This window comes from Poecilia latipinna, unplaced genomic scaffold (genome assembly GCF_001443285.1).
Source record: "Poecilia latipinna isolate Pla-1442-1.1 unplaced genomic scaffold, P_latipinna-1.0 Scaffold753, whole genome shotgun sequence".
NCBI classification, from domain to species: Eukaryota; Metazoa; Chordata; class Actinopteri; order Cyprinodontiformes; family Poeciliidae; genus Poecilia; species Poecilia latipinna.
Window position 1 is genome coordinate 1 of NW_015113369.1, and position 24,275 is coordinate 24,275.

The 24,275-nt window shown below is 39.1% G+C and overlaps 1 protein-coding gene across 1 annotated transcript in view; it reads left to right on the forward strand.

The window, feature by feature from the left end:
* Positions 1–6,357: 6,357 nt before the first annotated feature.
* Positions 6,358–24,275, forward strand: part of ddr1 (discoidin domain receptor tyrosine kinase 1) — a gene marked incomplete at its 5' end in the record, with an annotated part of 53,087 nt that continues 35,169 nt past the window's right edge. Inside the window, 6 exons of the mRNA XM_015045924.1 lie at positions 6,358–6,456; positions 10,262–10,414; positions 11,828–11,975; positions 13,742–13,844; positions 14,441–14,627; positions 20,649–20,898. Coding sequence (XP_014901410.1) covers positions 6,358–6,456; positions 10,262–10,414; positions 11,828–11,975; positions 13,742–13,844; positions 14,441–14,627; positions 20,649–20,898 — 940 coding nt within the window. The remainder of the gene's footprint in view (positions 6,457–10,261; positions 10,415–11,827; positions 11,976–13,741; positions 13,845–14,440; positions 14,628–20,648; positions 20,899–24,275) is intronic.

Consider the following 24,275-nt stretch of genomic DNA (forward strand, 5'->3'; position numbering starts at 1 on the left):
TAATTACGCCTTTGCAAATAAAAATTTAATTAGAGCAATGCCACAAGTTGAGGTTGTAGCACGTTGAGGTGAATAGATGATCAGATGACGATATACGATAAAGGATTAAAGTGTCGACATTTTCCAGGTTAGATGCATTTTTCAGGTGAATTTACAGAAATGTATTTATGCGCTCATTCATGCGCACATGCATAAAACGGACAAATCCCCCCAAACACTGATGCATAGAGACACAAATTTATTCATATATAAAACTCTGTAATCCCAAGATTTTCTGAAGCCCCAATCCATCTTGAAAATGTCTGCTCCACCTTGAATAAAGGGTTTCTTGTGACGGTTTTACTGTGATGATGCAACTTTTAGCTTTCCATCAGATGCAGCAGCTGGAAAGATGAGTGATGAGAACTGCAGCAGTCATTGTGGGTCTTCAGTGGCACGGTTTCATAAGAGCTTGAATAAGAAACGATTTATCCAACAATCTGAAAAAAGGTCATTTTTAGTTGGTTCCTATCAAATTAGAAGTAAATACACATCCTGTAAGTCACTTAGAAACCATGTACATGTTTACCGGTGCTGGACTCTTTTATGATTTTATGTTCCTGTAACTATACTATGAAGTACAACTTGCTGGTTCCAGGTTTGACCTCCTTGATGGAGCTTCGATTGAACAAGATGTCTGAAAAATTCCTCTTGGATTTTGATTCATAATGAGATCAACAGTTGATAAAGTCTCCAGAGAGATGTGGCTGATTTGTCGACTCGTTTGCCCACATCCCAGAGGAGCCGCACAGATTCAACCCAAATGAACATTTTTCCCCCCAAATATAACCTCTATTGGGCTTTTTCACTGCAGTCTGAACGGAACAGGTCTGATCTTTTCAGCCTCGATTAAATCAGATCCATTTGTGGTACTAAATTGGATACGTGTCTGATTGTTTTCAAATGACTTTTAAGCCATTGATTGATGTGAGACCAGAAAAATCCAGACGCTGTAAATCGGGACGCAAACGACGACTGAAAATTATAATTATGTACTTATGAACAAAGTCTCTGTCACTGAATCCCATCACTGTCCCACCAGGCTTTGTCTGAACAGACTCCCCTACAGAAGTTTATGCTAAAGCTCCATAAAGGGCCATTTCCATTAGTTGTGCTTTATTTTTATTCACTTATTTCATGTTGTCCTGATCTTGTAATGATGCCGTCGGCTCCCATTGCTGAATAAGCTTCAGAATCCATCCATAAGCAGCTCCTCTGCAAACATTACGCTGCTATGCGATGTTAGCATTCTTCTTCTTCTGTTCACACAGGAGTCTCATTTTAATGAAGTTTAATTGGTGGTATGAACAACCAGGAAAAAATAAAAAATCAAGACCTGCTATGTGAAAGTAGATTTCAAGGCCCCTTTTTTTTTTTTTTCAGAAAATCTAACGTTGAAGAAACCAGTTTGAGATTGAGTTTTGTTTCATGGGTCAATATCCTGCTGGAAGTGGAGATGGGAAAATGGAGGCACTGTTGTCATGAATGGATGGAGATGATTGTGGCGTTTTGAAATTACACTCTGTTGCTAGTAAGCCAGGTGCATTAAGCAAATAATTAATCAACTAATAGTATAATAAATTAAAATGATTATGATCATTTCTATTCTGATTTAATATTTTTCAAAGGGTCATTTTGTTCACAGAATTCATAATCCATTTTATTTATGGTTTTGTGCTTTTATTTATTGCTGTTGGTTGTGTTTTGTTTTGCTTCATGAGTGATTGAAGACATAAGGCGTCTAATCGGTGTCAATCAGAAGCTTTTTCAAATTAGCTGTAACACTGACTGCTACAAGAGATCTTTCCTGTCAGCAGCCATCACCATCTACAAACACTCTGAAGAATTTTAATTAATGATTTCATTTCCCTTTTGGCTCCAAAAGGTATTTTTGAAGTCCATTAGTCTTAACTTGCATTATCATGCCATTCCCATTAACAATAGATGAAAATGGTCTCAAAATGATAATATCGTTTATCACAATAATTTCTGGGACAATTTATCATTGAGCAAAATATTATATCAGGCCAAGTTCATAGTAAGAAGCCTGAAGTTTGAGTAGGAAAATACTCTGTACTCCGTTCTCCCATCGCCAGCCTGAACCGTTGACGCAGTGGATGATGCTGGTGAGCCTGTGGGAGTCGTCGCCTCATTTTGGTCTTTTCAGCGGACAGGAGTGGCTCCCGGTGTGACCGTCTGCCGCTGTAAACCATCTGCCTCTACATGGTTGTTTGAGCTACTGTTCCCATCCTGTCATTTCAAACCAGTCTGACATTAACAAGACATCAGCTGCTCGGTGGATACCTTTTCTTTTTTTTTTTTTTTTTTTTTTAAAAAACATTCTCTATAATCAAAGAGATGAGCAGTTTCTGAAATGCTCACACCAGCCTGTCTGGCACCAGCAGCCATAACATCCAAATGGGAACATCGTCATCAGATGGAACAGAAAATCAGGAGCTTCAGCTCGGTCCTTGGCTGTCATTTTTTCATTTTTTCTCTGTCCATTTCCTTCACAATCTGGCACATAAGATCTCCTGATGCTTAAGCTTGTGTGTTTGGGAAAGTTTCACTCCTAAGTTGGGGGGCGCGCGCTAATCCGGGGGTGTTGCATTCACTTTGTGTGGTTCAAAAATGGTAAATGTTTGGTCGTCTTGCATGTGAAGCCAATGCAGATGGACACTTTGTGTCATCGGTTTTATATCTAAGGCAGAAAATGTTGTGTGCAACACAAAGGATTTTCTTTTATTTGCCTTTTTTTAGAAATAGAAAGTCATGCTGCAAATATCCAGTGACTTTTTTACCCAAAAACACACTTGGACACACCCATCCATTATACTTGGCTAAAGAGCAGAGGATTTAAAAGGAAATTCTCAGTTTTGTTGCTGGAAATGAACTAAAACTATTTATAGTCCAGCGAAATAAGAAATAATTGGCCCAAAAACTTAAATAACCATAAACATTAAGGCAAATGTTTGTTCCTTTAAAGTATTGGCTGTTTAATTTATTTTTGTGCAGGTAATAATTCAGAGTAACACTGTTTATGCATTTCTAATTGGAGTAAAAAAAAAGAAAACGCCCCTAAATTGTTTCAACTTGGGGATTCTGGCCCCAGTGCTGCAACATTTCCCATCGCCCTCGACTTGATGGACCTGTGTTTTGTGCTGGGCCTGGAGTCGCTCATTCTCAGCGCCGTAATCACAAACTAGAGTTAGTAAAGACACATAATTGGAAGTTAAGAAAGTAATAAAGAATGATTGAGGCTCTCCTCTTAAAAAATCACCAACTCCCACAATAACTTTATTGCAGTAACTCTATCCAAATAGTTTCCTGAATGAAGCAGTCGGATGACGTAGCACAAAGCTCAAGGTTGAGGAGCGATGCAGCCCACTTTGAGGTTGATGAAATTGTTTTGCCAGCTTTTCCAGGAAGATAAAATGAGTCTTTGCAGGCGATGGATGAGCCAGTGTTGATAACCAGAAAGCATAAGGCGGCGGTAAGCGTTGGCAGGATGGTGGAGTACCGACACGGGCTGCTACCATTGAGGACGAGCCAGTTGGAGCTTTTCAGAGCGAATAAGAAAATCACTTCCACACTCTGCTGGAAAATGCTTTTCTCAGACAGTTTTAACAGGAGGAGGTTTGCAGTGTGTGTTGAGGTCTCATGCTTTATGTGGGTCACTGCTGCATCACATGGACCCACACTCCATCACATGCTCTGCTAGCTGAGGCCTGAAAGATGGCCGACAAATGACCTGAGAAAACTCCTCACCTGACTGACATCCTGCTGAGAACTTGTTGGCCTCTTAAAGAAAAAGGTTAATGGGGAGGCAGACTGATAAAACTCTGTGAAAACGTTTTTTAAAGGGCAGCTATTATGCAAAATTCACATTTTGCAGGTTTTTGTACTTCAATTTAAGACTCAACTGCTTCTAAAAGCAGCATAAAAAAAAACATCCAACCATTTTCTGGCAGTAAGTTAATAATTTTTAGTGTCTGAAAAATTAGCCGTTTCAAAAACCTCCAGATTTAGTCACATTCGATGGACACTGCACCGTTGCCTGGCAACCCTGGTCAAATCCAGACCCATTATCTAGCAAGCCAAGCTGAGCTCCAGAACATTTGGTCTGCTAGTTTTAACGCTGTATGTGCTGCACAATGGCTGCAGGACAAGACAAGTGCTTTGTTGTCGACTTATCAATCAGAAACCATTTTATGCATTCTTGTTGGTTGTGCAGGAGGTTATTTTAATGCTTTTCAAAGTCGTGCTTATCTTGGCATCTTCTTTTAGTATTAATCCAGATTAGTTGGTCTTCAAAGCTAAAGCGAACAGCTAGCATCACGCTGGGTCCATGGGAGGATGGATGGAGTTAAATTTAGAGCAAAGATGGAAGAAAACCTGCAAGAAGCTGCTAAAAACATCAGACTGGGATAAATGTTCTACTTCCAGTAATGCAAAGATATCTGACTGAATTTGAGCTCTTTTGCAAAGAACGGTCATAACATTCAGACAGTGAAGCTGTGAGATGCGTACCCCCAGTGGTGGCTTATGGGGTTGAAAACAAACGCATATCAATTGTTTAATTCTTAAATATTTTACAACTTGTGCATCATTTTCATTCCTCTTCAGTCATTTACTTTGTGTATAATCTATGCATATAATCTCAGTAAAACACTGAAATTTGGAGTTGTGCTGTGAACGTTTTGCAAGGTCCATATCTTTTTACCACTTCTTTTCACAGAACATCAGTGTTTATTAAAATATGATCTACATGTATATTGAAATACATCTCACATTTTTTGTAGGAAAACAAAATAATTAGGGACAATTTTTACCTTTGAGGTTTTATACTCTAGTTAAACATTCAGCTTTGATGTTCATAGGCTGACCGATTGTAGTCTCTGTTAAACAATTTAATGAGGAATACAATTTATCTCATAATTATGCATCTGCCGTAGCTGTTTGCTCCTAACCTGTGCAAAATGTAAATCAAGCCCTTCTTTAGACTAATGTGTTTGTCTGCAGAGCTTATTTTCAGTCCGCTGGCACCACGCTAAAGAAAAAAGCTAATGTTTCTGAAGTCTAATAAATTTCGGCAGGAGATAATTGCGTGTGCCTTCATGAAACCCATTTGCTAATTGTATTACCACCTCGTCTGCTCAGATCCGCGAGAGCCCAGTTAAACCCCTAACACGCTACAACCACGTGTTGGAGCTTTCTGCAGGATCATGTGTTCGGGCCGGTTGGGTCTCTTGGCCCAGTGTCTAACCATGTGGAAGTGATTGTTAGCTCAAGCTGTTTTTAAGGCACATTAGGGAGACCCTGAGAGGGAAAACAGGCCGAGCTGCGAACATAAAGTAAAACAGAAAATGAGTGAAAGGTGCACTGCTGCACTGCTGCGCTATAAACTGGGGATGAATCAGCTTTCAAGGTTTAATGGACCATATTTCTCGTCCCCTGAAAAATTATATAGCATATTGGATACGATGGAGTGAAGAAAATTGGAGAATTTAGCATTTGCAGAAGATATTTAACTAAACAGAGCAGGCTGGTGCATTCGGGTCCAAAGTGAGCCCGGCTGCATTTCTCCTTCCTCCTCCGTCACAGGACTCTGGGTGGACCGCTAATGTGTTGATTTAATCCCAGCTCCCAGTTGTATGAGCTCACCCACGGGCAGACAGGGGAAGAGGTTGATTTTTAAATCCCAACGTCACCGTCAGTTTAACCGAGTTGATCTTGTGATTTGTTTTAGTGGTCGCCGCAGCAGCTTTTGTTTTCGGAGAGGCCCCCGAAGCGGTCAGAGCGTGGTTGTGGCCTGGAAGTTTGCTCCAAAAGGCCGGTCCAACCTCGCAGATTCACGGCCAAGGCTGTGGTCTCCTTGTGGCCAATATGTGGTGCTGGTAAAAGCTCCTCTCCTCCGGGTGGATTGAGGGAGGGTTCGCACTGGGAGGAAATGTTTGATGCATGTGTGTGGTCACGATAAAAGCTCTCAGCGAAGATCCAGTCCTGACAGTGAGCACCAGATCTTGGAGGTTTTACTCCTTCCATGTTATTCCCCCTCTTCGTGAGCTGGATGCTGTCTGTGCTTTTCGTCAGTGTGCATATCCAAGTCTCTTTCTTGCAGTGTATTTCTTGGTCAGATTCACTGCTGCAACTTTGTGAATCTTTGATCGTCATTATTGTGTATGTAAGGTTGTGCTGAGTCCTCCGCACGTTGCCAACGCTGAGGTTTTAGGTTTAGTGGAGGGACTCGTATGTTTGCCTCTTTTTTTTGTTTCAATATGATGGACCAGCCTTGAAAGTGAGTTTTACTATTAAAAAATAATCGATCTTCTGTTTTTCAGGCTGAGCACCGGAGAAGGGGATGGAGCGTGGTGTCCAGCAGCACCAGTCTTCCCCAATGAGTCAGAGTACCTTCAGGTCAGTTTCTCTGTTTATTCAGTGTTCCTTGCTTATCTGTGGGAAGAATAACAATTATTCAAAGGGATTCAAGCGCTTACAAAAACCACGCAGCTGTGTTTTGGCAATAAGTTGATGCTTTTTGGAAAAGCAGCCATTTCGAAAACCTGCCTGAGTCAAAATGAACAGACTCTGTGCCGTCACCTAGCAACCCCAGCCAAGCCCAGCCCGTCACCTAGCAACCCAAGCAGAGCTCCATTATATTTGGTCAGCTGGTTTTACTGTTGGATGTTTTGTTGACTTACCATCCAGAAACCACTTGCTGCATTCTTGACTTTGAATTAAAGTCAACTCACGGAAATAAAATCCCATTTTTTTAAATGGTCAAACTTTAATCCTTCATTCTCAAAGTTGAAATGACATTAAATAAATCTTACAATGTTACATTAACATTCATTACTGATATGTTAGATTATTTTAACAGAAGGAACAATTTTTGCTTTTCTGTTTTTACATAAAAGTAATTTTTCCTTTCATTTCTTGTGTAAATACTATGAAATAAAGATCCATAGATCAGATATTTGTGGCCAATTTTAGCACTGATGTTAGCCAATTAAAATTTTATTTAAGAACTACAGTTGGATGTATCACAAATATTTTCAATCAGCTTTTCCTGCCTGTCATTACTTGAATTAGGAGCAGAAGTGGCGTCGCACTGTGTGCTAGAGAGTAGTTGCCATAATAGTAGTTGCTATGTTTAAAGCTGAGTTGACATTCAGCATCTTGGTGATTAGTGCAGTATATAATGACCATTACAAACTACAAACAACAATCTGTCTGTGTTCTCCAAATATTGTTGCTGCCTAAATGAACAGCTGATTGCTTTTAAAGAGTTTTATATAATTTCCTGACTACATTTTCAAACATCTTGCTTCATTTTGTTCAGTACTGCTTGATTGCACCAGTCATTTCAAGATGTTGATTATGTTTTTCCATGGTCGCTCTCTTATTTGTAAAACGGTGTTAAATCTTATTTATTCATTACCAGTAATGTGTGGCAATCCTTTATGGCGTTGCAGGATTGGAAATAAATGGCTTCACCTGCGTTTTGTGAGCTGACTTTCCTGCCCTTTAATTTTTTTTAAAATTCTCCCCTGAAGTGAAGCTACTGCTGCAGAAAGGTTTTCTTGTTGTATAGTGGGTGGAAAACCACCATGTGTTTTATACATTTTGCTGGTTCTGCTTTACAAATCCCCAATGGCCAATGTAGCTACAAGGTAAAAAAAATAAAAAAAACCCTACAACTTAATCCAAGCAATATTGCTAACTAATTGTTATGTGCTCCCTTAGCAATCACTGAGAGTTGGTGTTAGATTAGACGTGCAGAAGGGATAATTTAACTTTAATTGATTGTTTGGATATATCTGGTTAAATGGTCACCCTGTTGATATTAGACTGCAGAGGATGAAACATGCATTTCGGGTTCAATTTTTTAGCAGGGATGTTTAAAGCAGATTAGGCAAACAAGACATTTTTCCCACTGGCAGATTATTTTAATTATTGACCGTTTGTAATTAAGCCACTTAATCGTTCGAGGCGCCATGATGGACGTCGGAAGTGATATTGAACAGAGCAACTGAAATTGTTTTCCAAAGATGTTTTTGTCAGTTTATTCATCATGGCTACTACTTGTTCGGGTCAAGCTAATTAATCTGAGAACGTAACACACCTGGTTGGGGCTCGGTTCTTACAAAAGTTTTAAAAATCTAGTTTAGAAACCGACCCGTACCTCCTCTCTCCTGACGTGTTGCTCAAATTACCGACATAGCCTGAATTCGCTCCACATGATTTATATCACTGTCATAATCGGCGTTTCTCCTTACAGCAGAGCAGCAATAAAAACCTACAAAAGACGAGATGTTAACCAGTTTTTTCCATACATGCTAGGCTACGTGACGGTGCTGCACTGTCTCCATGGTTACCAATGATCAGAGACGCACCTTCTGTATAATGTGATGTTTGATATCTTTCTAATTTAACTCATTAAGCAAATGAACGTTAGTTTTCTTATCTTGTAAAAAGTGTTCTCTGCAAATCCGCGATTACATCGAGGGCTGACGGTCCTTATGATTCACGGCTGGTCATCGCCGCACATCTTCTGTCATTTAAAGTTATAAAATAAAATTACAAGTTTGATTTGCATCCTTCTCTGTTTGCGCAGCCGACCGCGCAGCATCCTGGGTCCATTTTAAAGCGAAATCATCTAAATAGACGCTATGTTGGGCTACAGATGTCTGCTTTTAGACTCGCTTTAAAAGATCGCATTGGTTGTTTTGACGTCCGTCGTGGCGGTGTGGCCGGAGTTCTAGAGAGCGTGACGTCAAAAGCTAGTACTTTTTCATTAATATTAAGAAATTATTGAGTTAAAACCACCTCTGATTTCTTGTCTGGAAGTAACTTGACTTATTTCAAGCGTACCAAGTTAGTGAAGCTGTTGGTGTATTAAAGTGTGCTGTACTCGTTTAGAGCAAAGCATATCCATGTTTGAATGGATGTACCAGCCTGACTGAGCTCGAGCTACAAATAAGAAAGGGTGAAAATTTTAGTTTCAGGATAAATACCGGAAAATGCCACAACCTTGTGACTGTAACTTTATTTTTGAAAGATTTGAAATACTATTTTTCTTTCACTTCACAATTATGCATCACTTTGTGTTGGTAGGTCACATAAAGTCCCCTAAAAAAATTTAGCTTTATTGCTCCAATATGAATAAATGTGATACTTTTAAAGGGCACTGTACATGTTTTTCACCAGAAAAGCGGCTTAGCCAGAATCCTTCCATACTCGAAGTTTGAAAGCATAATCCGAGGGAGCATTCCTCTGGCTGTCTGGCTGATCCATTGTAACTCTATCTACTTTTTAAATGGGAAACATTTGTTTTATGATGTCAGACAAATCTGTAAACTTGGAGAGTTGGACAGCTTTAAGGTTCTATATTTCAGAAAAACAAGGCATGCTGTTTCACCTGTGACTTCAAAAAGAACGTATTTTGCAAAATTCAGATTTTGTACCTTTTTGTATATACTTCAGCACATAAAAAAAAAAAACACTCAGGTGTTTGTTGGCAATAAGTTATTGTTTTTTACCGTCTGGCAAACGAGCCGTTTCAAAAACCTTCAGAATATAAAGTCACAAATCGGCAGACACTGCCCCTCACTTAGCAACTCTTTCAAAGCCCATTCTGTTACCTAGCAACCTGTGGCAAGTCCAGCCCCTCGCATAGCAACCAACCTAGCAACCCAAGCGGTGCTCCAGCACATTTGGTCAGCTGCTTTTATTACTGTACAATGGCTGCTGGAAAATACAAGTGAGTTGTTGATGACTTGCGATTCACTTGCTGCATTCTGGTTAGTTGTTCTACAGCTTTTCTAAAATGTGTGGTTGAATAATTGTCCAGTTGGCAGCCATTTTCATGTGAATGTAAACATTGAGATGGGAGCCATGGTCAGCAGCAGCTTATTTAGATTTAAAGTGACAAGAGGCCATAAAATGGCTCATTCTGAAAGGAGTTCAGAATGGGAAGAATTGACCAGACTAAAAATCTATCTCATCATCTAAGAATGATTTTGTGCAAACAATGTAATTAAAATTTTCTGTTTAGCCCATATGCTGACCGGTTCAAGGAAGCATAATAGGTCACCTTTTAAAAAGAAGCAGGTGGAGAAGAAAGAAAACACAGAAATAATAAATTACTTATTTTAGACTGTAAAGTTTTTGAAAGATGACTTGTTCTGGGACACTTGTGTTACTGATGTATTTCCTGTAGATCGACCTCCACAAACTCCACTTCGTGGCTCTGGTTGGTACCCAAGGTCGGCACGCTGATGGTCACGGCCAAGAGTTTGTCCGCAGTTATCGGCTCCGTTACTCCAGAGACGGAAAGAAATGGATCACTTGGCAGGACCGCTGGGGACAAGAGGTCAGTCAGCAGAAATGCATCAATCTAAGGAAAGTGTTTCATTAATTACACAGGGACACCTCTGTGCACAAGTGCAAAAAGTAAATGCCAAAAGGAGCCCGAGGGTGAACTAAACTATTGAAGAGAAATTGATCTGTGTCTTCAGGCTGTTGAATATTAATGCTCTTTACCTGAGTGTTTTATTTATAGCTAATCATTGATTGTTGTTGTGGAGATAAGTGCAAAGAAAACCTTAACTTTTAGCATTCGGCACATGTTAAGTGTTTTCCTTGCCGATAAGCCCTGCTCTGGGTTTCTGGGAATTCAGTCCCCCATTAAGCACCGTCTAGACGCGGAGTCACTCACTTTGTTCTCCACTTTCAGTTGTCGTCTGATCTCAACTCAATCTTAGTGGTCAGAAGGTCCTCAGCATTTCCAGACATGTTCATGAAGTTATATTTGTCTGACTGGGACAACATGTCCAAGTGTCTCCAGGCAGCTGGTCCTGGAGACACTCCACTCTGATTGTGGAGCAAAAATAGATTGATTCAATGACATCCATCCATCAATCTGTCTGTCTTTTCATTCATCTTGTCTTTTTCTATCCATCAACTCATCCCTTAATTTGCTCCATCCATCCATCCATCCATCCATCCGCCCATCCATCCATCCATCCGCCCATCCATTCATCTATCCATTACTTTATCCGTCTGCCCATTCTTTCATCTATCCATTACTTTATCCGTCTATCTTTTCATTCATCTTTTTCTATCCATCCATTCTTCCATCCCTCAAGTTGTCTCCATCCATCTGACTTTGCATCCATCAGTCTGTCCTTTCATCCATCCATCAGTTCATCCGTATACCTTTTATCCATCCTGTCTTTTTCTATCCATCCATCCACCCATCCCTCGGTTTGTCCCATCCATCATGCATTTGTGTCCATCTATCCATCCAGTTAATACATTCATCCACCCACCCATCATCACTCATTCTTTTCCTCCATCCATTAGTCCATCCATCTAAATATCTTTTCATTTTTCCTTCCACCCATCAGTCAGTTTTTCATCTATCCATTTGTCCAACTATATTTTCATTTACTCATTCATTTTTCCATCCATCTGTCCGTATATTTATCCCTATCCTTCTGTCCATTCATTCATTTCCTTAATTGTCCATCCATCCATCTATCCATCCACCTGGTTAAAACCTGTTTATATTGTGTCAAATGCGGCCTCTCTCTCTGAAATCAGTATTTTTCATGTTTTTGGAAACTAAAATGAAAAGTTAATTTCATCCAGACATTTTCTAAATCGATAGAACTGGAAGCTGCCCAGAATAAAAACATCTGAGCCTCCAGGCGGGATCAAACAGGAAGGAACCAACAGGGTGGTGCAGCATGTAATTGAGTATTTGTGCTTGTCCCCTCTCCAGGTGGTGTCAGGTAATGAGAACACCTATGAAATTGTGCTGAAGGACCTCGGCCCCCCGATTGTTGCCCGTATGGTCCGCTTTTACCCCCTGGCAGACCGAGTGATGAGTGTCTGCCTTCGGGTGGAGCTGTACGGTTGTGTGTGGAATGGTAAGTATGTGGTGACAGAAGCACACCAACTCTTTGCTTGTCTTATCATCTGGTGTGCGTATTTGAGGCACGCCGGCTTGATCTTGATAAGTTTGATTATGTTGAAGGCGACTGAGTTTTCCTTCTTCTAAGATTTAATTTCATATCAGATGGTAATGATTACTAGTACGTGTTTGTGCAGCCTCTGACGGGTTCGCCCAGAGAAAAGAAGCCACAGCCTGATGAATGATGTTGGTTTTTGTGAAGCACAACGCTGAGTATTTATGACTGGTTCATCTCCTTTCCTGCCCCCATCCACCTCCCAGAGACGGAGCGGGGGGCTCTGTAAATCACAGTCGTCAGTGAGACCCGGTTCCTGCTCCGTGCCTTCAGGGAGAGCGTCACTCAAAAAAAAAAAAGATCCTCTGCGGTCTCAGGGGTGCAGCAACTCGGTTCAATTTCAGGCCACAGATTATGCAGAATCTAATGAATGTCAGGCTTTATTTCCACACATTATGTAATCACAAATCAGTATACAGAGGTGACTGCTCTTTCTAGTGTTTAACATTCAGAAAGAAGCTGCCCGACCCTCAGACAGTCATTCATGTGCCTGAAGAGCACGGTGCAGTGTAAACACCCTGTGAAGCGTTATTATGGATAGCAGAGGTTAGCCGCTGTTGCTCTCACTGACCAGCCTGATTAGCAGCTGTTTGTTACAGCAGGGAGGTTTTATGGGTTAATGCATGCCAGGGATGAACAGGTCCAACAACATGACCTCCTCATTCTGCTCACTGCTTGGAAAGCGACTGCCTGGGCAAGGTCAAAAACACACAGATGAGGCATAACATTATGACCAATGACGGGTCATAACACTAATCATCTTTTTCTGGCACCGCCTGTGAGTAGGGCCTCAAAGTTAGTAATTGATTTTTCTATCAATTTATTCTAACAATTACTTGGATATAATTGGTTTTATTTAACTTCTCAAATACATTAAAAGATTAAAATAAACGGTTTTACTCTATTTTAAATAACATTTTATTGCCTAAAATGCAATGTCAGAACATGTGATACGTTTTTCAGCCCTACGCTAACCTCTGATAGCAACCACTTGATGTTTGCACATTGATATTTGATATATATTTGATAAAAGCACAATTTAAGTTATATGCTGGCGTAAAAGCCGTGAAGAAGGGGGATATTTTAATGAAAGAGCCAGACACGTCGCCTGGCTATTATTATCTCGGGTAGCTTACAAAACATACACAATGATCTCAAAGTTTAACAACTGTATGGTAGCTAACAACAGCGCTAACAATGGAGCTAGCAACAGAGCTAACAACGGAGTGTCAAAAAATATACTCACAAGCTTTCCAAAAGTTAATAAACTAATTTGCAACCGTACATGTGTGTTTATATATAAACTCATACCTGGGGAATATTTTAATGAAAGAGCCGGACACCTCTCAAGTGGTAGACTCCCCCTGCTGGTTGCATCTGACCACTACATCAGCCAAATCAGACTAGACATTATCATCTTTAGCCAAACTGCTGGCAAAGCATTACAACCAAATAGACAAAATGTAAATCAAAGAGTAAATGTACCTCTGAATGGTAAATTAACAAATTTCCATCCATGACGCTGGCACTGTGGTACTAAATTCAACATTCACCAAATCAAAACGATAAGATTTGAGCAGCAAAATATTTGGAAACATAACAGAAAGGTATGAGACGATGCTTTCTTTCTATAACTTCTTGAATAACCTGTAATTGTGTTTTCCCAGATGGGTTGTACGCTTACACGGCTCCAGTGGGACACGTCATGAACTTGCCCGGCATACCGGTCTATCTAAACGACTCCACCTATGACGGCAGCACAGAACAAGGGTACGGTATTCAGCTGCATCTCTGTTTCCATTTTTACTCATGAGAAGATGATGACTCTTCCTCATTGTCTCCCACAGTTTAAACTTTTAAGAAAATATTCAGACGTGGCCTAAAAATAAAAAGGATCTGGTGCTTGTCACATCTGCTCAAACTAAAAGGTGTTTGGTTTTTTGCCCACCTAATCAGCAGAGAATAGCATTATTTTTCTTAGTCGCTCAGGGATTTGAGGCGTGTTTCCAGACCATAATGTTTGGCAGTGGGCAATGAGGGGTAAACCAGGAATTTAGGGTGGGTTGAGTTGTCCACACTTTTACAGGCTGTGCAGTTAATGGGGCTGAAATGTTTTGCTAACGGGTGAGCAGGCACTTTTGATGTGATCCAGACGTTTTCCTAGCAGATTCAGGCACATCTGTGGGTGGAGGGGGTCCTATTGTTGACCCTGTCGTGTTGCTTTAAACCTGCTGGGATGTATTTCTGCTATTGATGTGTATTTTTGCATGTGCATCTGTAAGTTTTTCCACTTAATTTGCTCCCACTGCTGCTACTTGAGTCTGTTTCTGTGAAAATGATGCGTTAATGATACTGCGTCGGTTTAGGATGCAGTTCGGAGGCCTTGGCCAGCTTTGTGACGGCGTCCTGGGAGGAGATGACTTCATAGAAACAAAGGAGCTGCGGGTGTGGCCGGGGTACGATTACCTTGGATGGAGCAGAGAAGCCCTCGGGCAAGGCAGCGTGGACATCGAGTTTCATTTTGAGAAACCCAGACTCTTCAACAACATGCAGGTGAGGACAGATGTGTTGTTTTGGGATGATGGTGCATGAATAAATTAGCATTAGGGGAGTTTATCAAACAGACAAATATGCAAAAGCTTTTAGTAAGAAGAGAAAAATAGTTCTGGCTTTCGATTTGCTGTCGGCATGTTTGGTATATCGTAGTTGCAAAGGACTGCTTGCATAACAGCTATATTTTAAGTAATGTGCATTAATGTTGTGCATGCAGACAATTTATTTGGCCAGTTATTCTAAAATCTAAAGTAGTTTTTCTTAAAGGAGATATATTATGTAAAATTCATATTTTGCACGCTTTCATTTGGATCTCTGCTGCTTCTGTTAATGTTAATAATTTAGAAAAAAGAACACCCAGCTATATTTTGTCAATAAGTTGATGTTTTTCGGTGTCTGGAAAACGACCCTCTCACTTGTTAAGTCACAGTGCGTCGTTACCTAGCAACCCCAGCCAAGCCCAGCCCGTCTCCTAGCAACCCACGTAGAGTTCCGGCACTTTAGGTCATATTTAAACTGGATATTGACTCTTACCGCAGTGGGACATAATGAAGGAAAAGAAAGTGGAAATGTCAGTTGAATGCAACTCGCAATATCCAGCAATAATGTCGCAATTTGACGTTCTTTTCACATCTTTAGTGCACAAAACTTGCCCTTAAATTTGGGCATCTCAGCATGTTGACATCAGACAAACCATGTGAGAACCTGTTTTGTATTATGCTGCCATTTGCATAAAAACCTTTTTATTTACCACTTCACAATTTAAGAAGAACATTTGATTTGGATCTAAATCAATGATTCATAATTTCTAAAAACCAAATCAAAATTTGTTTTGAATTCAACAAATGAAGGAATTACTGGAATTTCCTCATTTGTGCATTGAAACACACATTCTTAACCTGTATCTGATTTGTATTAAACTCAAAAAAGTGCGTCAAAGTTTGTTGGAACATTATGGACCAAAAATTGTGGGAGTTCTTAGTTTTAGTGAATTTAAAACATGGATGGAGGGAAAAAGTCTGACTTCTTCTTTTAGTAAACAATTTTATTTTCAAGGATCTCATTCATTAAAAAACTTGATTTGATGCAGGATGACCATTAGAAGGCTTGTTCTTCTGATGAGGTTTGTTATAAATGACCTTGGTGGTGATGTGGCAGCCATGTTTACTGGACAGACTCAGAGTTGCTTCTCTTCTTCATACCAGATTTTAAACTCGTGCATTGCCAGATATGTCTCCTAATGATTTTCAGCATAAGTTTGACATAAAAATGCTCAGATTCCATGTAATTTATTGTCTTGTATAACAATTTCTGAGGATTTCATATTCCCCATGACATTCCCCAGCTGAATCTGATGAAATGTGATGGATCATGATCCCTGATTGAGCCAAAATAATCCTCTGCTGGTTGATTTCCTAGACTTCCTTACAGGAGTGTGTGAATCACGTTAAACCACTAAAGCAGGTAGGAAACATTTACAAGGCAGGTATGAATTGATACAAAAATATCTATTTCATACTTGGAAAAAGTCCGAAAAAAGGCAAAAATATAAATATATATAGATCTGATAGGCTTTTGTCTTAATTTCTGGACGTCGTGATGTTTGGTTATCGTCTTTTTTTATTTTAACCTGCTTGTTATGTCCAGAAACTCCAGATTTGGACATTCGTCTTTTTTTAATGTAGCTTTTTTTGGATTGCATTATGATTTGTTATTAAATCATAGTTTGTTGTCTTTATTTTATTTAAAGGCATTAAAAGCTTGAAGAAAATTGTCCAAGAACCAGTCCAAGCCTTCATTCTGTGTTTTTCCCCAAATGTGACATAACAGGGCCTGCTTTATTAAAATGCACAGGCAACAGTGTGCCTGGTAATAAATTATTTCATGGTATCCCTACGTCTAAAAGTGTAAGTATTTCTTGGCTTTGTCCTAATTCTTCTGGTTGCTGATGAAATTCCTTTGACATTCCCATATTCCAGCCTCATTGTTTCGGCTTTGTTAATCTGCCACCAGCTTCATCTTGGCTGGAATCGCTCTGCGGTCATGTAATTAGTTTGGATGCGCCATAGTTTGTGTCGGGACGGTGCATCTGTGCTCGTCTCTCTAGGAGCCACTGAGTTGCATCAGAGTCTGTTTGTGCGTCTGTGTGGCTTTTGGGGTTAGTTTTTGGAGCAACCATGGAGATAATGATATGAAGCAACCCAGTGTGAGTTATAACTGTGTTGTTGTATTGGACGAGGGTTGGAATGTCGGTTTGGGTGAAACAAACTCTTCGTGTACATATTGAAAAGTGAATTTACACTCAGTAATCGCACAGAAAAATCCAATTATTTTCAGTTTTCTCAGCAGATTTATGCTTCAAGTGTTCGGCATTGTCCTACTTTACCTCAGTTACCGTTTAAAATATCTCCCAGCAGTGTTCCTATTGTTTTTCCAAGACTTATCCGGCTTTTCCTGCCCTTTCCCTAGTGGTTTTCCCACACTAACCTCAGCTGACATACACTGTTATGCTTGCCTGACTGAGCGGATATGTCAGGCGCACAGGTCAGATAAATAAAAAGTGGGAACCTGAACCCAGTTCTTGGTTGACTTGTCTCTGCAGGACAGAGTTCCCTAACCTGTGGCTAATCACTTTCTCAAACGGGAAATCTGCTCTTTACCCTTTGACAGTCATGGCACTCTTGGATCTGCTTTTTGTCGAGCTCCAGATCCTTTGGGGAATATTTCAGAGCATTTTTAAAAAAAAAAAATAAAAAATTGTCAGTGCTCTTAAAACCGAGAAGAAAGATCAGAGAGAATCCTTAATGAACGCTGGGTTTATGATGCATAAAGTGAAGCATAATGAATGCAGAGCTGTTCCCTAAAAGAGAAGAACGCCTTTTGCAGGTCATTGGAGCTATATTCCCTCATGGGGTAGTGAGTTACTTGTTACTCTTGTACAGCCATGATTCGCTGCACACACCAAATGTTGTTCCTGCTTACACATCATCCGAGCATCTGGTGCAGCTGGACGTTTTGCATCTTGTGTGTGAGCATTAACATGTGGATTAGATTAGCGTGACTGCTCCTGCACTGTGTGAGGTTAACAGCCAACCTGTCAAAGCAACCTCTGCACCAACTCCTCTATCTCCAAAGAAAAAGAAAAATCTACCTTTTTCCTTCTTGAGTTTCCATCCGATCTTGAGTTTTGACTTCTCACTTACTCCTTTTACCAACGACATCCTTTTCTCATCCCCTTAGCTTCCTCCTCATCCTCATATACTAGAGCAGATTTACTTGTGAACAGGGGAAATCTGTTCCCGTCTTCCTCAGAGATTCACCAATAGGTTTTGTGTTGAGTTTCATATCTAGTTGCTAATTTCTGCTAATATAGATTGTAATATGGATTCCAAATGATTTCTGTTTCTATTCAACACCTAAAAAGTTAGAAAATATGAGAATAGCAGAGAGAAATCTGATTGAAAACTATAACAATTATTTTAATATGAAACCGTCTTATTATGGTTTTAAAACTGAATAATTGATTACCATGCCACTTCAATCAGCATAGTTAGAGCAGCTACTATAATGGAGTATGTAGATCCCCACTTTTAAATGTAAGATTTCCTAAAAAGCTGCAAACATTTTCAAGTCCAGCAACACAGAGTTTGAAAATCCACAGATTTAGCTACTTTTCTCTGCTCTCCCTCCAGGATTGTTTTTATGACTTTCTTTTTCAAACTTACTCATTTTGTGGTGCTACTTTAGAAATAATTACAAGGAATTTTGCAAATATTTTTTCCTCATTAAACTTCTTCCAGAATTTACACATAAAAGCACAATTATGAAAAAAAAAACAAGCTGACAGATTAAACACACATATATTATCCTTCAAAGAAATTAAACGGCTCGATTTTTGTTTCTTGCCATATCGATAACTTCACATCAGTGGCTGAGGTTGCTGTGCAGTGGAAGGAAGAAATACTGCCACCTGCAGGTGGGAGTTAGTGGTCACGTAAACCATTTTGTGGAAAATTTTTAAAAAACTTACAATTATGCATTAGCGCAAAAAAAAAAAAGTGGGGATCTATTAATTTTACATGAAGTTAATTTTACATGCCGTGTGTTCTCGAAAAACAGAATAGACTAATTGGCCTTCCTGTTATCTGTTGACAGGCTCGTTCTCTCTGTCTGAATGAGCAGCCAACATTTTTCAATACATTTCAGAACTGTACTTTTTATTTTGTCAGCAAATATAACGTTTCCATGTTACACCATATTATCCGGAGTATCAAAGGAACATTTATTTAATCAGTATCTTGTGTTTTGATACTAGAAAAAAAGACTTTATACTGGCACTGCATATTTAGTTGAATTTTAAAGTCCCAGATTTGTAAATTACCAGAAAGGTCGAGTTGTTTCCAGATTTTACTGACCAGCTCTGACCTCAAATTCCAACATGGAGGGATTCTGTGCATTTAAAATGTATTTATAGCTGCATTGAACCAAAAATGAAACCCTTGTACTTATGGTAACTGGAATCTCATTAAATATCACTAATAATAGAAGTAATTCAATAAAGGTAGCACATACTACCAAATTTCCTCCAGTACAAATATTAGAGCTGACATTTCATCTGTATTATCGTGGTGATTATGTTCAACCTGATGAGAATCACTCACCAAGAAACTACATCCTGTAGTAAACGGGAATCTCTGAATGTTTTCTTTGCGGCTCCATTTCTGGACCTGCAGGCAGAGTTATTCTGCCGTCTCGTAAACTGAGCTCTGTAAACGTCGCAGTTTGTGATTTTAACTATTATGTTGTGTTTACATTGCATCTGAGTTGTGGGCTGGTCACGTTTACCTGCCACTTCATACATTTACCAACATTTGGCCAGATTAGTTTTCCATTAGCAGACACCAGCAGGTTTTCAGTGAGAGATTTCCTCCTGTGCTCAGGAGTCTCTGTTTCAACATGAATGTTGTTTGCTTTTAGCTTGTTAATAATTTAGGTCACAGTTTTAGAACTGTGCTTGTAGATAATGTAGAAAATGCAGTTTTCTTTTAAAAAGCTTCTTGCACCTTTTTTCACTCAGACTTTATTATCAAGTTTTCACACCTGATAATCCGGTAGACTCGGTTCAATTGGGGACCAAAACTGGAACATTTGTTTCATTTTCATCTGCTGCCGTTCGCTTTCACACTGCTTTGTGCCAAATTAACCAAACTAATTGAATGACCTGTTGGCTCCCCTTGCTTGTTTTGGTTGCTTTTACCCAGAATGCCCTGTGCTGTAGTCTGCTCCCTGCTGTCGGAGTGCTGCCTGGTTGGTGTTCACATATGCATTCGAACTGCGCCAGAGTTCACTTTAATCAAACCGAGACCGAGGTTTTTAGGTGAACACTAGAAACTCACTTTGATTGAACATTCATCATTCCTCAAACAAACCGGGTCTTCCAGACAAACAAACTCTATTTGGATTAAAGTAGACTGGAGTGAATTGACCCTAAAACACCCGGTAATTGCTGAAAGGAGGCGGCTACTTTAGTTCGTTTCTATTCAGCAACAGCGTCTAAACTGGAGAGGACTGTTTGTTTTTGGGGATGGTGTGTATACCGATCAAAAGAGATTGGATTTTGGAGTATCTGACCGGTCACCAGTCAATTTAGCAAAATAAATAATAATGTCAGACTTTGGTCGCCAGCTGAGTTTTCTTTTTTTTTCAGTGACTCTCTAGTCTTAGTTGTTTTTTTTCCCTTACTGCCTTTGTTATTTTGTTCATCTGCAGTCCTGCTCTGTGCTTTTCATGCCAAAGCAATTACAGTTTAACAGAATGAAAATGTGTCATTAATTTAGGGTCTTCATTTTATTTTTCCAGCCTCTCTACTCATTATGAATAACAAACATGCCAGAGTTTGCTGTGTGTTCGAGCTAATTCACATGCATAGTTAGTAGAGTTTTGATTGCATCTCTTTCCCTCTTGATCTTTATCTTTTGCGTATTTTTCTCTTGGACTCACTCACTTCTGTTGCTCTCCTAGGTTCACAGTAACAACCGGCACACGCAGGGCGTGCGAGTCTTCAGCAAAGTAGAGTGTCTTTTCAAGCCTGGCCTCCTCCAGCCCTGGTCGTCTCCGGCGCTCACCCTGCCGGTTCCCCTCGAAGATCTGAAGGACCCCTCTTCACGACCCATCTCCCTCCCGCTCGGCGGCCGGCCGGCTCAGATTCTCCGCTGCAAATTTTACTTTGCAGACCGCTGGTTGCTCATCAGTGAGATATCCTTCCTCTCTGGTAGGAAAACAAACTACCCTGGCTTCTACATCTGATGTATTCCCACAAACCATGAAGATATTTTATGTGCTTGGCTTTTTCCGCAAATAAAACACAAAACAGACATAATTATTGCAAATATTTCAAATGTTTCTAGTTTCTTTTCTACAGTAAAAAGTTGTCAAAATCAGCTATGAAAGCAATAAGGAAATATGGGAACAATTTGAAATATCAAGATAAATGTTTTTCTGATTTTTGGTCTTGAAGATGCTCTTCTGAGTAAAAAAATTAATTGGTGGATTTTGTTTTACTAATGGAAGTCAACCAGTGTTCAAAGAGAGATTGTTAACCTTTCAAAATAAAACCCATTTATGCATTTCAATATAAAAAGTGTTTTCAAATGATTGTCCTGCAAAGGAAATCCTCAGCACTTTAAAGGTTGAATTGCTTTAACATTACTGACTATTCTAAGCTAGTTAAAGTAGCAGGACATTATTAGATACACATATGGTTATCATACCTCAGTTAAACTTTACAAAAAAAACTTAAAAGTCTTAAAAAAATAAGTTTTATTGCTTCATTGGTTTGATTATTGCAGCTTCCACTTTACGTACTATAACCAATTAAGTAAAACCAGTGAGTCTTTCAAAATAAAGCTCTTGTGTTCTCTTCAAAGTAAAAGTTTCAAACAGGTCATCTTATTGCACAGCTATAAGATGATTCTCCTGGCCTTTCAAAATAAAGCTTACAAATGTCTTTTTAAATAAAGTAATTCATTTTACGGCTAAATATATAAAGTTTTGTCCCACATTTATGAGTGGGATCAAACCCCAAACCTGTGCATGTTGGATCTAAAACAGCAGTAACAATAAAATTATTTGTCAGGCACCATTTTGCTGCCTTAATTTGTAATTCCTGGTATTAAAATGTTGTTTGTCAACACATTCTGGTTCTAAACTGTTTTATTTGGATTTATTATAGAAAATGTTTTGAAAGATACATTCAACTTAAGTCTGAGATGCAGTGCTGCAGATGTCCAGCAGGTTCATGATCAACAAAGTAAAAGAGGCTTAAAATTCATTATTACATAAACTATGTTTTAAATACCAAGCTCAGTTGTGCAGACTGGAGGGTTTAATAACGTTTGCATGAGAAGCAACAAGGAATAAAACTGAGCATCTTCATTTAATGAAGCCAATTATTTTGATAAAAGTTCCTCTGCCGATGACTTTTATTCTACCAGTGTCAGCATTTGCATGCAAGGACTTTATGGTAGTATTTATATCAGAATGCATTTTACCCACAGCCTTTCTGGTGCGGTCGACTCTTCATAGAGCTACAACAAACGTGCAACAATTAATCTTTACACGCCTCTTTATCATGCTGCAGCTTCAGTTCTGGGAAAAAGCTGTTCTTTCCTACATTGACCTCCTTGTCTTTGTTTGTTTTGAACCCAAAGTATCTGAAGTGTAAGATTTATTACTCTCTGACCAGAAGTCAGATGTGCCCATCTACACTACAGCTGAGATAACGGCGGCTAATTAAACTGTCCGTTGTGTCAGCTCTGATGTGATAACAGCAAACAGCAAAGTCAGGTACCTGAATAATTTGACCCAACAATGTCGAGTTTGTTGACTTGAATCATTCAGATAATAAATTAGATTTTGAAGAAACGTTGCGCCTGTCCAACTGTGTGAATGTCAGAATAATGGATCAGTGAAGCATGTCTGCTGTATTAACTCCAGAAAGAAGAAATTCAGCTCCAGTAACTTTAACCGGAGTGGAAAACCTTCATAATAAATTATAAAAACCTAATCATTGAGGAAGAAGATGGTTCCTTTAAATGAAATGTGTCAAACTCGAGGCCCAGGGGCCAAATTTGGCCCACTGCATCATTTTATGCGGCCATCTAGACTCTAGATGCCAAATCAATCAGACCCTCTAGTTTATTTGTGATTGCTGAAATTCACACACATTTGTGAGCTTATTGCAAATATAACGCAAAAATAATCAAACGCACTTGGTTTAAGTGAGTGTCGACTCCCACCTGCAGGTGGCGGTATTTATTATGTCCTCTACTCTGCTGCCTGAATTCAGGTTATAGTTCATGATCGATATAATTTATTGAATCTAAAACACTCAGACACACAAGTTGTTACAGTCAATCAACACCTCAACTGCAAATAAAAATAAAAATAAAATAATTCATGTATTCATCTTATACGTTCAGCTTATACGACACAGTGGGTAGCAAAATGTCACATTTACTGTCGTATATAAAAGATTCCTTTGAAATTCCCTTCAAATATTTCTAATCGGCACCACAAAATCAGTCATTTTGATTGCAAAAAATCACAAAAACAATCTCAAAATCCTGGAGGCACTGAATAATATGAAAACATTTTCAATATTATTTAATTTTAAGAACTAATTGAATGCAAAGACTATTTATTAATAGTTTAACAGTTTAACAGATCATTAACAGAACATTCATGATCTTGATGTGAGTTTGACACTCGTTCTATAAACCTCGAATGCGCCGTCCAGGATTTCAGTGAATCAGAGTTAAATAATCCATCCTGTTATCTGCTCTCCCTCTGTTAGCTACAAAACCTGATGCTAAATAGTGAGCTAACAAAGGCAGCTGGAGAGTTGGTGAGCAATACAATCCATCATTCTTGTCGAAAAGCATTGCGTTGCCTCCTGATCCTAAACAGCAGTCATTGTTTCTGCTCTGATTAAATACTTTCAAATGTTGCCGAGATCATGTATGTCAGGTTTCTGTTGACGTTTAAGGTAAGTAGAAATACTAAAGTAGCAGTCTGTAGGTGTGTAACCTGGAGACCAGGGGTAACAACCCGGGGCTATTGTGGTTCTTTAGGTGATTAATTCAAAGCTGGTAAAAAAAAATCTGGCCCAGCTGCTCAAATGCAGGGGCATTTTTTAAATTTAACAAAGACGGTGACTTTTTGCTGATGCAAGATGCAGACAAATCAAAAACTTTTAACAATTAAAAATATTTTCAGCTTTTATTAATCTGATTGTTTGTCTTTCATTTTTAATGTTCTATCATATAGAAGGATCAGAAACATCCAGTAACTGTAACTTGGAAGCAGAATCTGGTGCAAACAGGCATTAAACTGACTAAATGCAGCAGGAATCGACTCGTGTCTCTCTACTCAATTTACAGAATTGGATGTCTGTCTTCTAATAAAGGCAATAAAAAGCTACAAAGTAAATGTATGATTCCCTACTTAATTTTATTAAAATGTTGTTTAGTTTGTCATCTTAGATTTTTTTTCAATCATTTTGCACAATTGCTTTTATATTAAGGATAAGCTCAGGGGTGAAAGTAGTTTTAAATTCTTGGGGGTACTATGACAAAAAAAAAAAAAAAA